The sequence below is a fragment of the Hylobates moloch genome, unplaced genomic scaffold, assembly GCF_009828535.3.
Source record: "Hylobates moloch isolate HMO894 unplaced genomic scaffold, HMol_V3 SCAFFOLD_17, whole genome shotgun sequence".
Classification (NCBI taxonomy): domain Eukaryota; kingdom Metazoa; phylum Chordata; class Mammalia; order Primates; family Hylobatidae; genus Hylobates; species Hylobates moloch.
In genome coordinates, this window is record NW_026652292.1 from 53,460,533 (window position 1) to 53,476,925 (window position 16,393).

Genomic DNA, 16,393 nt, shown 5'->3' on the forward strand with positions numbered 1-16,393 from the left:
AACGAGGAAAATAATCCTCACCTTTTGGGGTTTCTGTGAAATTTAGAGAAAAGATGCATTTGGTATTTGGAATATATGACTACTCATTAAATATTAATCCTTACTATTATTATGGAATCAGATTCGAATAAGAGTGAAGGAAAAATTAAAATAGGTCTCCCCATGTTTGTGGTGTTACTTTTGCTGGGGGAGTTCTATCTTAAATATTTGTGGTTGGAATTTATGTTTATTAAGTAAACGATCGTGTGCACAGTGCAGAAAAAAGTATGGCAAGAACTGGTGCCTTAGTACTAACTTCAGGCTGTCTCATCTGTTTCTCCTAACGTGGAGTCATAAGGTAGTGTTTAGAAAAACCTGCGAGACGAAATCCTGTTTTCTCCACTGATGTTTCTTTCCCATCATCTTTAGGGATGTTTCCTGACTTGGGCCTTGAGAGGTAGTAGGTGACTCCTCCTATTCCTTTCAGCCCCGCTAAGGGCAGTTTCTGCAGAAAAGTGACATTGGAGTAGGTCGCCCTTCAGGCAAAGCAGGGCTGGCTGCGGGGAGGTTCCTCGTTCCTTGCCAGCTTGCTGGACTGTTGGTTTTTCCCACCCCCACTGACCTTTGAGGCTGAGAAGGAACAGGATTGCATGATGAGTCATGTATGAGCCTGTGAGCAAACCAAAGCCAAGTGTTTGTCAACAGAAAGTGGAGCCTCCCCCTCTCCTCCTTCCCAGATGCTCTTTAGGTTGGTTTAGCAGCCAGCTTCTGAGCTGTCTAACCAAACATGCATGTTCACGTGGAGGAAAGCTGACCTTTGGATAGAGAAGGCATTTTCCAGGTAAATGAGTAGGACATTGCACACCTTGATGCATTCTCTTTGAACTAGGATGGAGCGTTTCAACCCTCCCTCGCTCTCCTTATTGAAACAAATTTTGCAGATTGGTTTCAGAGTGGTTTGCTTTTTTTCCCAAAGACCATCATGTACTCATGTACACTCTTGGTACAGAGTCCCCAAAGTAAACTGAGTTTGTGGACATATAACCAAGCCCTGAATGTAGGTAATTTGGAAGTGTATTTCAGAGGATAGAGCAGTCTGATGAACATGGATAAATTATGATCCAATTTAAAAAGGAAATTAATATGTAAATTGATATAGTAAGTCTGCAATTAAAAGAAAATCCAAGGAGAATCTTTTTCTTTTTTAATGAGCTTTCTTCCCATTTCTCTTAAGGCTTTAAGGAAATGATGAGAGAGAAATAATAATGAGGACTGGTACAAGTGCATTTCCAAATTATAGTCTTGGAAAGTGAGTGAGTATTCGAACTTCAGAAGAGCTGGATGGACAGCTTTGATACTCTCTCTTTATGCTTGTTATGCATTAGGAAGTTTGGAGCTGGAGGGAGAAAGCCTAGAATTGTAGCACCATGGGTGATTTCCTGAGGCTTCTGGAAACTGTTCAGTGAGGTCTGGGGTTCTAAGATTGATTGACTTGATGCTGATGACCAATTGTAACCTGTTCTCCCCTCCTCTTTTCTCTTTCAGAATTGAACGACAGTGTGAATGAAAACAGTGACACCGTTGGGCAAATCGTCCACTACATCATGAAAAATGAAGGTGTGAACATTTTAGTGTTCCAAAACAATTCAGTATTCCTATCCTTTATTAAAAACCTGCTTCGAAGAGTCAAGATTTATATAGACTCTCTTACTGACTTCACCTAAGCTTTCTAACACCTCAGCTTCCAGCGTTACTCAGCTACGCAAGTTTCACATGAGTGAGTTTTCTAAGCATGAGTTGGTCTAAGTGTTGCAGAGACCCAGCCGTGGAGCTCTGTCAGCTGGTGTTCAAATCCTGGCCTCACTGCTTACTGGTTGTGTGCGATTTGGGAAAACTACATTGCCTTGTTTCATGAGGTAGAGTTTCTTCCTGTAAAATGAGGATAATAATATTTACCTCAGCCTGGCACGGTGGCTCATATCTGTAATCCCAGCACTTTGGAAGGCTGAGGTGAGAGGATTACTTGAGGCCAGGAGTTCAAGACCAGCCTGGGCAAAATAGCGAGACCCCATCTCTTCAAAAAAAGTAAATAGCCAGGCATGGTGGCACATTCCTATGTTCCCAGCTACTTGGGAGGCTGAGATAGGAGGATCACTTGAGCTCAGGATTTCAAAGCTGCAGTGAGCTGTGATCACACTGCTGCACTCCAGCCTGGGTAACAAAGCGAGACTCTGTCAAAACAAGAAATAATAAGAAATAATAATAATGATAATAATATTTACTTCACAGCATCGTTGGGACATAGCACACATAGAGTGCTCAGTATGGTAAGCACTCAAATATTGTCTGTTCCTTTTTCATGTGCTTAAAAAAATTGTGGTAAAATACACATAAAATTTAGTACTGTTACCATTTTAAAGTGCACCCTTCAGTGGGATTAAGCACATTCACAGTGTTGTACATGCATCTCCACTGTCTAGTTCCAGAACTTTACATCTTCCCAAACTGAAGCTCTGGACACTTTGGGCAGCCACTCCCCATTCCCTCCTCCCCCGTCCACTGGCAGCTGCTGCTGTGCTTCTGTTTGTCTATTTTATGTCATCCTTTCTCCAGTGTTAACACTTTCACAAAGTTGAACTTTTATGAAATTTAGTATTTTTTCACCCTGAAATGTATTCTAAATTGTCATCTTAAAAGGAAGATTAATTTAATCTTGAGTAAAGAAACTTTAGGGTCATTGTTCCGAGCACTGGTTATTCCCTCGATAGCACACCGTGCCCTCAGTGATATTTAAGGTGTGTGGGATTCCTTGCCCACTTACTCAATAGCTGTGGATTCTCACACTTTGAATTCTCATTACAATTTAAAAGAAAATGTTTCCCCTGGGCTTTGTCTGTGCTTTAGCCAGCATGGGCTCGTGGACTGATAGAGCTGAGCCTGATAGAGCTGAGCCATTTGTCTAAAGGTTGAAATACACCACACTCATCAGTAAATACATGCTCCTCTGCCCTCAGGCCCTTCCCTGGGCACCCCACACTCCCAGATGCTCACTACTCCACAAGAGCACCTGCCTGCCCAGACTGTTTGTCAGTTTGACTCTCTTCAACTCTTTTTGACTTAGAGAAACAGCAGTTTCATATGGTTGAGCATAATTTTCATTGCTGTTTTTAGAATGTGCTTTATATTTTTGGCATAGATCTGGGTGCTTTATATACATAATCTCATTTAATCCTCAAAACATCCCTATAAAGTTGCTTCAATTACACCTATTTTACAGATGAAGAAAGAAGGTTCCAAGTAGTTAAATTTACGTGGTTAGTGAACAGCCCAGCTCTGTCTGTTTGGTTTCAAATTCAGCATCCTTTTCAACCACACAACATTGTCCCTCCTCTCTTCTAATATGCAGTTGTCAATTTCTGCACTCTATAAAATCAGACAACCAAACTTATTCGGATGATGTGTAAAATAACAAAAAAGACCAGAATACTTGGATTTTGATCTCTGTCTTCCAGAGACCTTCCTTCAGGGCACAGTAGTTCGTGATACTGTTCTTGAGTACTCAATCATGGATGTTTCTTTTACATGAAAAAAAAGTGCTTTTTAATTTGCCCAAGCAATGCATGACTATGTCCTTGGCATAGAAGATGTACCCATTCTGGAAGTGTGCAGCGTAAGGCGTGGATGACCCCCTCACTGCCTCTGTGCCTTTCACATTCCAGACTGCCTTCTGTGGCTGCGAGGAGCTTGCAGGCCCTTGGGACCCGGGCTTCTGAAAGCTGGAGCAGTTGCCAAATTTGTGATGATGCATGAAATGGGTTACTGGCAGCTGAATCAGTCGAAATAAGTAAACTGTGAGAACCTTGCCAGGGGCTGAAGTTCTCATGTATCGACGTCATGGCACTCATGAGGGTTTGCTATGTGCTGGGCCTGTTCTGTAGGCTTTCCAGGGACTCTATGATCTCGACATTTTCTTCCCATGTTATAAACTGAAGCCCACCGTACTTAACTAAGTTGCCAATATTGCACCGCTGGAAAGTGGCGGAGCCGGGATTGGAACTCAGGTGTTCTGGTTCCATAGTCTGTTATTTTAACCACTTACTGTTGTACCTCTGTCCAGGTGGCATGAAAGAGGGATGGAAAACTTATTCTTTTCAAAGAGGGACAGTATATAGCTGGGGTAGTTTGTGGAAATCCTTAAGCATTAACTCAATAAATTCTTCAAAGTACCGGCCGAGCGTGCTGGCTCATGCCTATAATCCCAGCACTTTGGGAGGCTGAGGCGGGAGGATCACTTGAGGTCAGGAGTTCGAGACCAGCCTGGCCAACATGGTGAAACCCCGTCTCTAGTAAAAATGTAAAAATTAGCTGGGCGTGGTGGTGCATGTCTGTAATCCCAGCTACTTGGGAGGCTGAGGCAGGAGAATCACTTGAACCTGGGAGGCAGAGGCTGCAGTGAGCCAAGACTGCACCGTCACTGCACTCCAGCCTGGGTGACAGAGTGAGACTCTGTCTCAAAAAAAACAAAAATAGGCCGGGCGCAGTGGCTCACGCTTGTAATCCCAGCACTTTGGGAGGCTGAGGCGGGCGGATCACGAGGTCAGGAGATAGAGACCACGGTGAAACCCCATCTCTACTAAAAATACAAAAAATTAGCGGGGCGCGGTGGCGGGCGCCTGTAGTCCCAGCTACTCGGAGAGGCTGAGGCAGGAGAATGGCATGAACCCGGGAGACGGAGCTTGCAGTGAGCCGAGATTGCGCCACTGCACTCCAGCCTGGGCGACAGAGCGAGACTCCGTCTCAAGAAAAAAAATAAATAAATAAATAAATAAAAAATAAAAAATGAAAAAAATAAAAAAATAAATAGATAAATAAAAGTACCAGATGACGTAGGCCCTGTTACCACCCTGTTTTGTAGATTAGGAAACAGCGACCCAGAGCATGAGACACTTGTTCAAAGCCACACAAGCAGGTATGGCAGGATGGTGCCGGTGGTAGGCACTTCTCTTAATTACAGCAGAGAAGGTGTTTGGGGTCCTTAGAGGAAATTATGTAATTTCCTCACTTCCCACACTCATGGGCAAATAGGGCTGTTTTTGTTTTTTTTTTTTAAATGATGTTGTTTTCCTTTTGGAAAGTAGCCTTTGTGTTTTTACTGTGCTTAGTACCAGTAGGTACCACTGAGCAGTCAATACCTGAGGTGCCATTTTTCTCCTCTCTCCTCTGCTCCCCAGTTCTCTTTGCCTTCTATCTTATTCTCAACCCCAGGTCCCCTCTTCTCCTGTCCATGCCTTCATCTGTGTACCTGCGGTTTCTCCAGGGGCCTGTGAGGACAGCTGGTGACTCCAATCCTTTGTGCAGCCCTTGGTTCCCTTCCTGGGCCCCCAAATAATACCTAATGTTGCAGCATGCCCCTTTCCAGCTGTGGCCCCTTCAGCTTCCAGCCTGCACCAAAACCACAGCCTGGTGACAAGATGCAGCCTTGATCTCTTACCAGTTTATAACCTAGCATGTTTGAGTTTGGCTTTGAGACTGAAATCCTCTATTTTGTGGACCAAATGCATTTTTAAAAATATTTTTGTCTCAATGATTAACATAACTTTTAACTTAGTACCAATTTGGACTTCCCTGTTGATATTTTCTGTGTTTGATAAATTGGAATTAACATTAATTTCGCTTTCTAGTTTTAAAAGTGATATGCGTACCATAACTTTTACGTTAAAAAAGGAATAAAATTAAGCACAATCTCTATTACCCTTTTCCCACGTGTGTTTAGGTTTTCTTTTCCTAGATTCATGCATCTGTAAACATTTGCAATCATGATATATGAATGGTTTCTGCTTCGCATTTTAAGTTTGGCAAACGGGGTGATATTTGACCTGTACTCATGGTAACATTCTTGTTTATGGTTTAAACACATTATGTCTTTAACGTTGGAAATCAATTTTAATTTAGATAAATATCTCTTGAAGGATGGATTATCAGCTGACCTGCTGGGCGAACACACTTTGTTTGTTTGTCTCCATCCTCACACAACACTTCTGACACAGATGTGTGGGTTTTTTCCATACTTTGCAGTTCTCCAAATCCCTGAACCCTGCAATTTAATACAATTCTGACCCTGTCTACCTAGAGTTAGCGTCAGATCCCAAAAGACTGCCTCTACTTGGGATGCCAGTTGGAAGCCGGGGCTCGGGTACTTCTGACCTATAATCTGTAAATGGCTGGGAGGAGGGATCCACAATCCCCTCCTCCGGTTCGATATTTTCCTAGAATGGGTTACAGGACTCAGGGAAACACTTTATTACATGTACTGGCTTGTTATAGAGGATGCTACTCACGAACAACAAAATAGAAGAGATGCATAGTACTGGGGTGGGGTGCAGAGCTTTCCTGCCCTCTCTGGGTGCGCCACCCTCCCAGCACCTGCACCTGTTTAGCCACCTGGAAGCTATCAAATCTTGTTGTTCAAGAGTTTTTTTTGTCGAGTTTAATTTCCAGTCCCAGAACCCTGCCCGGTCCTCCCCTGCTCTGACTTTCCTGAGGTCCCTGGGTAGGGCTGAAAGTTCCAGTCTTCTAATCGCTTGGTCTTAATGAAGACTGGCCCCACCCTGAGACTGTCTAGGGGCCGCACCCCGAGTCACCGCATTAGTGTAAACTCAGGTGTGATGAAAAGGTGCTCATTATGAATAACAAAAGACACTCCTATCAGGAAATTCCAAGGCCTTTAGGAACTCTGTGACAGGAACCCAGGACAATGACCAAATCTATTGCATATTATGCCACACCTGCACTCTGACTATTTTCCTAATCCAAAGGGGTGGATGTACCGCAGTGCTAGCTTTTAATTCATCTTTCTAAATAGAGCCGAACTGAATCGTGTCTGGGTAGTCGCTGGAGTTTTCTTGCATTGTATGGATGTTTGGAAGGTATCTGGGAGTCTGTAGCTGAGTTCCTCTGCTAGGCCCTTGAACTGGCTGCTTAGTGAAAATTGCAGGGAGTACTACAGATAGTCCTCAAGTGCTTCTGGTTAGTGATTAGTACTTCTGATCCCTAGGCAACAGATGCCTTTGTAAAGTTTTTGCCTTCAGGCTTCGTTTATATTTTGGCAGAAAAGATTCCTTTATAAATGACTGTTAGTACGAAGTGGGTTCTGAAACTTTCTCTGTTGATTATGCAACATGCCATGAACCATTATTCAACCTCTGTCCCTTTGGGTAGGGACTTGGACTTTGAAGGATAGGAAGGAGGGTGTCAAGGTTAAAAGCACCCACCCTGGAGTCAGACAGACCAGGGTTTGTGCCCAAGCCTGTCACTCTCTAGCTGTGTGACTCCAGCCAGTCAGTTACGATCTTTAGGTCTTAGTCTGTATACTTGTAAAATGGGGGTGATAATTCTACCTACTGTTAAGATCATCAGAAAAATCCAACACGTAAGATCTGTAAAGCTTTCAGGCGGCAACTGGCACGTGCCGGCTCTTACATTTTGGTGACAGCAATGTTAGTTTTTGCTTGGGAAATTTGCCTTAGGTGTGAGGAAAACTTTGAAGAGAATAGTGATGGGAGAGACAACCAGACATTTTTCTTGCCTGATTTTGGCTGTTTCATGCATATTATCAAGCAGGGATTCAGAGAGAAAAAGAGGTCTTTTCTGGAAAATACCACCCCTTGGAACATCTTCCCTTTTCTTGAGGGAGTTTCCTTGCCCTGTGCCTAGCTCCTCCCATTTTGGGGAAGGCAGGGAAAGGAAGTGTAGTTGACAAAAGGCAAGTGTGGAGAAAACCACCTAAGGCTTAGTGTAGCTGTGAGTAATATGCAAGGAGGAGATACACCTTCAACAGAACTCAGAGTATTGCTCTTTTATGGTAACTTCACAACCAAATCAAGGCATGTGTTTCAGTCCTAACGGTGGTGTTATATTAGAAAGCCTTCTCGTTACTGGAAACCAAAAATGTTCCCAATAGACAGATTACTGAAGTTGACTCCCTGGAGGTTAGCTCAGAGACAGGGATGCATGTGTGTACATGCGGGTATGTACCTGTACATGCATGCATGTGGGTGCGTGTGTGTGTGTCCCACATGCCACAGGGTGAGTCCTAGAGACTCACTCAGCAAACCAAGGGGATGTTTACTAATTATTCCTGAGAGAGAAAGATGAGTTACAGGAATTCATGAATAACCGAGAAACACACGTCTATAAAAAGCAAGCTTTAATAATGATTTCAATATATCTTATCCTCCTGGGATTATTTTGTAATTTGATCTTTCATTTTATAGGTGGTCATCATTTTACAGGTGATTGATTTTCTCAGGCAGTGAGATTTTAAAAAGCTCACTCCTGTATGTGCTGTTAGTGCTGTCCCTGTTTTAATACCTTTTGGTGGTGTTTTCCCTCTTTTTTATGTTTATAGTTTTGAAGTTTGGTAAATGTTGGCAGAGTAAGTATGGGCGGCAAATTACTTTATATAATCAGCCATCCATATCCATGAGATCTGCACCTGTGGATTTAACCAATCAAGGATAAAAAAATTAGGAGAAAAACATGGATGGTTGCATCTTTCTGGACATGTGCAGACTTTTTTCTTGTCATTATTTCCCGTATAAAACAGCATAACAACTGTTTACATAGGATTTCCATTGTATTAGGTATTGTAAGTAACCTAAAGATGACTTAAAGTGTATGGGGGAGGGGGAGATGTGTTTTATATCAGGAACCTGAGCTTCTGTGGATTTTGGTGTCTGCACGGATCTGGGGAACGTCCCCACATGGATACTGAGGACTACTGTATTTTGTATACAATAAAATACAGAATTGTATATGGGATTGTATATCCAAACCTGGTATCTGAAACAACATTATTTTTCTGAATCCTCACTTATTAGCCAAAAGGGAAATTAACTGACATTACCGGATTATACTTAAATGTGTTTTACAGAGGGGACTGTCTTCTTTATTGTGCAGGAGAAATTACTATGGATCCGTTTTCATAATGTTTTTGTAATGACAGGAGGTTTTATTTAGATCAAAATTTGTGTTTGGAAATGCATTTGGACATCCTCACAGATAGCTGTGAAGGGTAAAGTATTTCTTTTGGCAAAAGATTAAGTGTAGGCCGGGCGCGGTGGCTCACGCTTGTAATCCCAGCACTTTGAGAGGCCGAGGCGGGCGGATCATGAGGTCCGGAGATCGAGACCACGGTGAAACCTCGTCTCTACTAAAAATACAAAAAAATTAGCCGGGCGTGGGGGCGGGCGCCTGTAGTCCCAGCTCCTCGGAGAGGCTGAGGCAGGAGAATGGTGTGAACCCGGGAGGCGGAGCTTGCAGTGAGCCGAGATTGCGCCACTGCACTCCAGCCTGGGCGACAGAGCGAAACTCCGACTCAAAAAAAAAAAGATTAAGTGTCGTATTAGTATTTCTTAAAAGAAAAAGGCAAAAACCCATATGTTCTCAAGGGTTGCAATGGGGCAATGTGTCCCCTAAGAAGATAAAAATTGTATCGGGGCCAAAAAAAAACCCTCACTCTCTTATATGTAAACCACAGATATGCATATAGTACATAGCTGAATATATATCTGCCGTATTGTATTTTAATGGGAGAGTCATTAGGGTAAAGTAGTTGAACAAGGCTCTTGGGTGGGGCAGTAATGAAAGCCAGGTTGAGAAATACCATGTTGTAAGCCCTTAACTGTTAACACTTACAGCAGCAGTTGGAACTAGAATTAATATTCCTTCTCTAGAAAAGTCATTTGAATGTTAAATATTAAAGGTTGGTGTTGGCTTACATGGTAAATAGTGATTTTTATTTGTTCTTTCCTCTCTAGAGAATTGTCGTGGTTAGTCATGAGAACAGTGCTTCAGAAATCAGTTGAAAAGGTTACAAGCCAGTAATAACATTTGGCCTTGCCAATTAAATAGCCAAGGGAAACTTGAACATTCACTTCAGTCTTGTATCCTGGGGAGCGTGACCACTCTACAAGGAGGCAGAAAACACGTGGCGTGTGGATGTGGGTGTGGGTTGGGGGACTGAAGAAACTTAGATTAGGTTTTTTTTTTTGCTTTTGTTGACAGCCTAGCTTCCCATCTACAAATTTGGATTTTTTTTAGAAGTCTAATTTAAGTTAGCATATATTACATAACTTATATGTTATGATCAACACTTGAATTTTTTTTTTTTTTTTTTGAGACAAAGTCTCACTATTTTATTTTTTATTGAGCCAGGTTTTTCATGTTTTGCCAGAAGGGTTCGATCTCCGGCCTTTGTCTCTGCCCGCCTTGGCCTCCCAAAGGGCACAGCGTCCGGCCAATACTTGAAATTTTAAGATATCTGGCCAGTCAAGGGCTTATATGATCCTGAAGCTCATCTGGAAAATTAACCTTCTCTCATCCCTGATTCGATATGGGATAGAATTGACGCTACAGGAGGATTCAGAGTTTAGAGCTAATTATTTTGGCACATAAAAGTTATTAGACTATAGGTCACTTATGAAATACATTTCACTATCATATTTTTCAAAGTATACTTATCAAAATTAGTTAACTGCAATGGAGCAGCGGCATATAAATGGACCTTTAGTTTGGTGGAGTTGGTGTGGGGTGAGGGGGTGATTTCTTCTACTTTATATTGCTATTGATGTGTAGGAAGCAATGCCTTATAGTAGATCTGCTCTCCTTGTCATAGATTCTCTGTCATTCTTACTAAGTTCCTGTGGGGTGAAAGTTATTGACAGATGGTGCCATGTTATGCAGTTATGTTGGGGGAGACCCTCTCTTCTCTAGGCCCCCGGGACCTCATCTATGAACTGAAAGAATGGAATTAGATGTGTTTTCAACAGCTTTTCTGAGCGATTACTCATCTTATTCATTTTATTTTAATTCTTTAATTTTATTTTTATTCCTTAGCGAATGCTGATGTCTTAAAGGCGATGGTAGCAGATAACAGCCTGTATGATCCTGAAAGGTGAGTGCTCCTCCCCTCTTTCTTAGTGCGACATCTTTTCAGTTACTTTCTCAGATATGGCGCCATCTGAAATGCTCTTCTGCTAGAGCAGGTTTCCCAACTTTGACACTATAGTTATTTGGGGCCAGGTAGTTCTTTGCTGTGCGAAACTGTCCTGTGTATTGAGGATGTTTGACGGCATCCCTGGCCTCCACTCACAAGGTGCCAGAGCACCCCGTGCCCCCACCCTACCAAGGTGTGACAACCCATAATGTCTCCACACATTGTCAATGTCCCGTAGCAGGGACAGTCACTGCTGGTTGAGAACTGCTGTGTTAGAGACTAGTGATGGGAAGAAGGAAGGCGTACAGGTTAAGGGCAAGAACATCGCCTTGGAATTGGGAGATGTGGTTGAGTCCTGCCTGTACCACAATATTAACTGTCTGTTCTTGAGGAAGTTAACTGACCGACGTGAGTTTAAGTTCCATCATCTATGAAATGGAGATCACCACAGTACCAGCTTTATCGGGTTGTTGTAAGGAATACAGAGACGGCATCTTTGGCCTCCATTCACACTGAAAGACCTCCACAAACAATGAGGATTAAATGAACAAGCTGGTTTGGAGCTATCTGCTATGTTCTGTTTTTGAATTACTATTTTAGGTTATGGTTGTTGAGCAGCATATTCCTTCATAATTAATTACAGATAACTGTATTTCCATATAAGTATTATTTCTCCAACAAGGAGCTTTTATTGAATGCCTACTGCGTGTTGAGTGCTACTCTGGAGCTGGACATCCACAGACCCTTGCCGTGGAGGAACACAGTGGGGAGTGGAGACGTGTGTGTGAGGCCTTGTGGTGGAGAGCCTGCAAATGCTGTGGAGACTGAAGGCTCTGGGGAACCCCGGGGGGCCAACAGGAGTTCAGGAAGGCTCATGGAAGAGGTGCCTTCTGAACCAGGCGTGCAAGAGTTGGAGATAAGAAGGTAGGGCTGGCTATAGGAAGAGGAAGGGCCAGAAGAAAAGCCACCACAGCATGAAAGCCTGGGACTCACCTGTGAAGGGTTCGGTCCAGGGTGGCCAGGCCAACTGACATGGCAAAAGGGTTGGATCTTTCTCCGCTTCCTATGTGGGTCGTGCACTCAGCACACCTTAGATGTTTGTCAAACTGGCTACGTTAGATGTGTGTTTTAGAAAGGTAACTCAGAGTGCAAGGAGGTGAGTTTAGGAGAGACGTAGAGTCATAGAGACAAGATCTCTGATTTCTCCCACATTCCAGTCCTGGCCACAGATGGCCAGTGTTGGGACCATCTTAGCTCATGGTGTCTTTGTCTCAGTCATCTTTGAGCATCCTGTAGTGCCCGTCAGTGGGTTTTGTACACAGCTGGTACTTGAGAAATGCTTGTTGAATGAATGTTGTTAAACTCTTGCATTCAGCTTTCTAATATGTGGTGCTAATTTAACATTATTTTACTCCAGGAAGGTACTGCTGTGTGTTTTTATTTTAACAATTAGGAAGGCGTCCCTAAAGAGCACCAGAAGACTTTTGGCCGTCAGTCATGTTTGAGGCGGTCTCCTCAACTGTAGGCTCTCCTTTTTTTTAAGTATGCAGGTGGCCAGTTTGCATCACCGAAAAGGCTGGTTTCTGCCATCACAGCCTCCTGTGTGTCTCTGGGGCTCTTGCCACAGTCAGGTGTCAGGCTGTGGGTGCCACGCCACCCCCAGTACTCCCACCTGCGCCAGAGGGCTGATTCCTGCTCAGTTTGGCTCTGTTAGGTTAGAATTCCTCCTTTTCTGCTGGGCCACAGCCTTCACACATGCCTTTTGAAAATAGCTCACATCTGGCCTATATATTTCTGCTTTTTTTTTTTTTTTGGAGACAGAGTCTCTCTTTGACGTCCAGGCTGGAGTGCAGTGGCACGATCTCGGTTCACTGCAAGCTCTGCCTCCTGGGTTCATGCCATTCTCCTGCCTCAGCCTCGTGAGTAGCTGGGACTACAGGCACCCGCCACCATGCCCGGCTAATTTTTTGTATTTTTAGTAGAGACGGAGTTTCACTGTGTTAGCCAGGATGGTCTCGATCTCCTGACCTCGTGATCTGCCCGCCTCGGCCTCCCAAAGTGCTGGGATTACAAGTGTGAGCCACGACGCCCGGCCATATTTCTGCTTTTTATATTTTGGATGGTCTAGCCAAATCTATTCCAGATTATCAAAGTGCTCTCTGCTGTTTCTGAAGCACTATACTGCATAGCAAGGTGATTAATTGCGTGGTTTCTGGAATTAAGCTTTCTAGGTTTGGATCTCAGATCCAGCACTTATTTCCAGTGTGATCTTGGGCAAGTTACCCCACTTCTCCCTGCCTCAATATCCTCATTGTTAAAATGAAGAAATTAGTAATACTTACATCATAAGATTGTATAAGGATTAATTCCATTAACATCTACATATAAGATGCTTAGAATACCGTTAGCTAATTATGACTTATCAACACCATCAACATCTGTTTTGAACATCACTTTTGATATCTTTGCCTAAAGGCTTTCCTCCTTTGATATAATGGAGATTTGATCAAATATTTTCTCTAAGTTATCTGATAATTTGATGGAATTTGGGTTCTTCCCTTTTCCAGGGCATATATACTTAGAGAATCTCTTTGCTTAGAATGATAGGCAGACAACTCTGGTATGTGAGAAATTAGGATAATTGCATGAGAAAGGAGATCAGTGTTTTAGAAAGAAACCTAATACTTTAAAGCCAGTGTATCACTATTAGAAGCAGTGGTTTATTCCCAGCTAATAAACTCAATTCTAGCAGTGATAAATCACATTTTTTTTTTCTTCTAGAGACAGGTCTCACTCTGTCATCCAGGCTGGAGTTCAGTGGTACAATCATAGCTACTGCAACCTTGAACTCCTGGGCTCAAGTGGTCCTCCCACCACTGCCTCCCAAGTAGCTGGGACTACAGGCTTGCGCCATCATGCCTGACTAATTTTTTCATTTTTTTTCAGAGACGAGGTCTTTCTATGTTGCTCAGTCTGGTCTCAAACTCCTGGCCACAAGCAATCCTCTCACTTTGGCCTCCCAAAATGCTGGAATTATAGGCATGAGCTGTTATGCCCGGCCGTGAATCACATTATTATTGCTTAAGATAAACTGTCATCGCACAGTCGTGAGAGCTGAGTACCTGCTGTCTGAGGTCCGTTCACAAAGTCCATTTGTACAATTGGAAGATGCTTTTTTTTTTTTCTTTCAATTTAAACTGCTTCTGTCATCACAGGGAGAGAGATCGCCTTCGCTGGTATTTCCTTTAAGTAACCAGTTGCACCTTTTTGTTTTCCTCCCCACCTTAGCCCCGTGACCCCCAGCACACCAGGGAGCCCGCCTGTGAGTCCTGGGCCTTTGTCACCAGGGGGGACCCCAGGGAAGCACGTCTGTGGCCATCATCTGCATACGGTGGGCGGTGTTGTTGAGAGGGACGTGTGTCATCGGTGTAGGCACAAGCGGTGGCACTTTACAAAGCCCACCAACAAGTCCAGAGAGAGCAGACCACGGCGCCAAGGCGAGGTCACGGTCCTTTCTGTTGGCAGGTAAGATCCCTTCAGATGCTTTTGTTTTGTGTGTGACGTGGGTGCTCTGGTGTGTGGACTTCTGCTTACCTGTCAGATGTAGAATATGTTCTCTATGCCTGGCTAAGCCTATATCTCTGGGATTTTTAGATGTTTTCTCGTGTGAGTCCTAGATTTTTCCAACAACAGAAGAATCCTAAAAGGTGGCTATTGCTAGATCATATGGGAAATGTATAAAGATAAATACCTACCTGCTCTGACAGATAAAACCCAGATTTTCAACTGTATACAGAATAGACATTTATATTTCACTTATGGAATCCAGGGCAGGTATTGAGATATCAATGGGGGGCTCTTCAAGTACTTGTCCAGGGTTCCAGGCCCCCTTCGTTTGTGGCTCTGCCAGGTTTGCCAGCCAAAGGAGCAGGTCTGTGGAAGGTTGTTCACGAGGGGTTTTGAAAGAGCTGGGCCTGAGAGTGGCTCGTTACCATTTTGACTCACACTGCACTGGCTGGAACTCGATCACCCAGCCAAGCTAACTTTCAGGGAACTGAGAAATGTCATCGAGCCGTGTGCAAGGGAAGGGAGAAAACATGGATCTGCTCCACAGCCCTCCAGTCTCTGTCTTGTATGTTCCGTGTGAATTGCTTTGACGGCTTTCTTTTAGTGAGCAGTGCTTTCCACTGTGTCTTGGCTTTCTTGGTCCTACTACCTTTCACTTGTGACCCATACGTGAGGTGGAGATCTTGCAGTTCGGGTGATGAATCCATCGGCCCTCACCTGAAGCATCTTTGCAGTGGGATGCTTTTGCAGTTCTGCTGTTAGATGCTGAGTCCCATGCAGGAACTGCATTGCCGATGTTGCATTTGGAAAGACAGTGGGGAGTACTGGTAAGGAACACACATGCTGGAGTGAGACTGGGTGAGCACTGAGCAAAAGTTGACAGTGCTGCTTACACGATCCTTCTCTCTCAGTATACTGACAACCCCCCTGGGAAGAGTAGCCTGAACTCGTTGCTTCTACCTCCTTCAAGTCCTGGCACTACTACTTTCAAACTGTTATGTTGCTCTGTGCCTCAGTTTCCCCCTCTGTAAAATGAGAAGGACAGTCACACTCACCTCATAGAGTTGCTGTGTGTAGACTAGGTGAGGCGACTCACATAAAGGTCTTAAACCAGCTTTGGGTACTTATGCACTCAAGAAATGTTGGCCGATATTATTTTTATTTTAATTCAGTTGAGTTTCATCATGTGTTGCACAAGCATCACGGAGAAGACTGCAGGGCTGTTTGCCACTTACAGCAAAACAGCACAATTCATGACCACACTGTTTTATTAAGAAGCAGAGTCATGGGAATTTATGAATGCAAAGCAATGAGAACCTGTAGCTTGTTTGGACAAAGCATGTTTTGTTGGCCTTAAAAAAAAAATCTGCTGAAATTTTCAACTCAGATTCAACATGGCTTTTTTTTTTTTTTTTTTTGAGATGGAGTCTCACTTTGTCACCCAAGCTGGAGTGCAGTAGTGTGAACTCGGCTCACTGCAGTCTCTGCCTCCCAGGCTCAAACGATTGTCATACCTCAGCCTCCCGAGTAGCTGGGACTACAGGTGCCCACCACCACGCCTGGCTAATTTTTGTATTTTTAGGAGAGACGGGATTTCACCAAGTTGGCCAGGCTGGTCTCGAACTCCTGACCTCAAGTGATCTGCCCGTCTTGGCCTCCCAAAGTGTTGGGATTACAGGTGTGAGCCACTGTGCCCGACCAAACATGGCTTTTTAAAATGCCCCCAATCCAAGTCTCTGTCTTGGATATTGGATACGAGGAGCACTTAATGATTCCAGGCCGTTTTCCAGCATGTATTACTTAAGAGAGTCTTCGAGTTTGACAGAATAGATTGTGTTTACAGTTTCCCTG

The 16,393-nt window shown here is 43.7% G+C and overlaps 1 protein-coding gene across 1 annotated transcript in view; it reads left to right on the plus strand.

The window, feature by feature from the left end:
• The window catches only part of RELL1 (RELT like 1), a 76,392-nt gene that overhangs the window by 37,675 nt on the left and 22,324 nt on the right, over positions 1-16,393 (plus strand). The window contains exons 3-5 of the mRNA XM_032135529.2: positions 1,525-1,596; positions 10,876-10,933; positions 14,264-14,500. Coding sequence (XP_031991420.1) covers positions 1,525-1,596; positions 10,876-10,933; positions 14,264-14,500 — 367 coding nt within the window. The remainder of the gene's footprint in view (positions 1-1,524; positions 1,597-10,875; positions 10,934-14,263; positions 14,501-16,393) is intronic.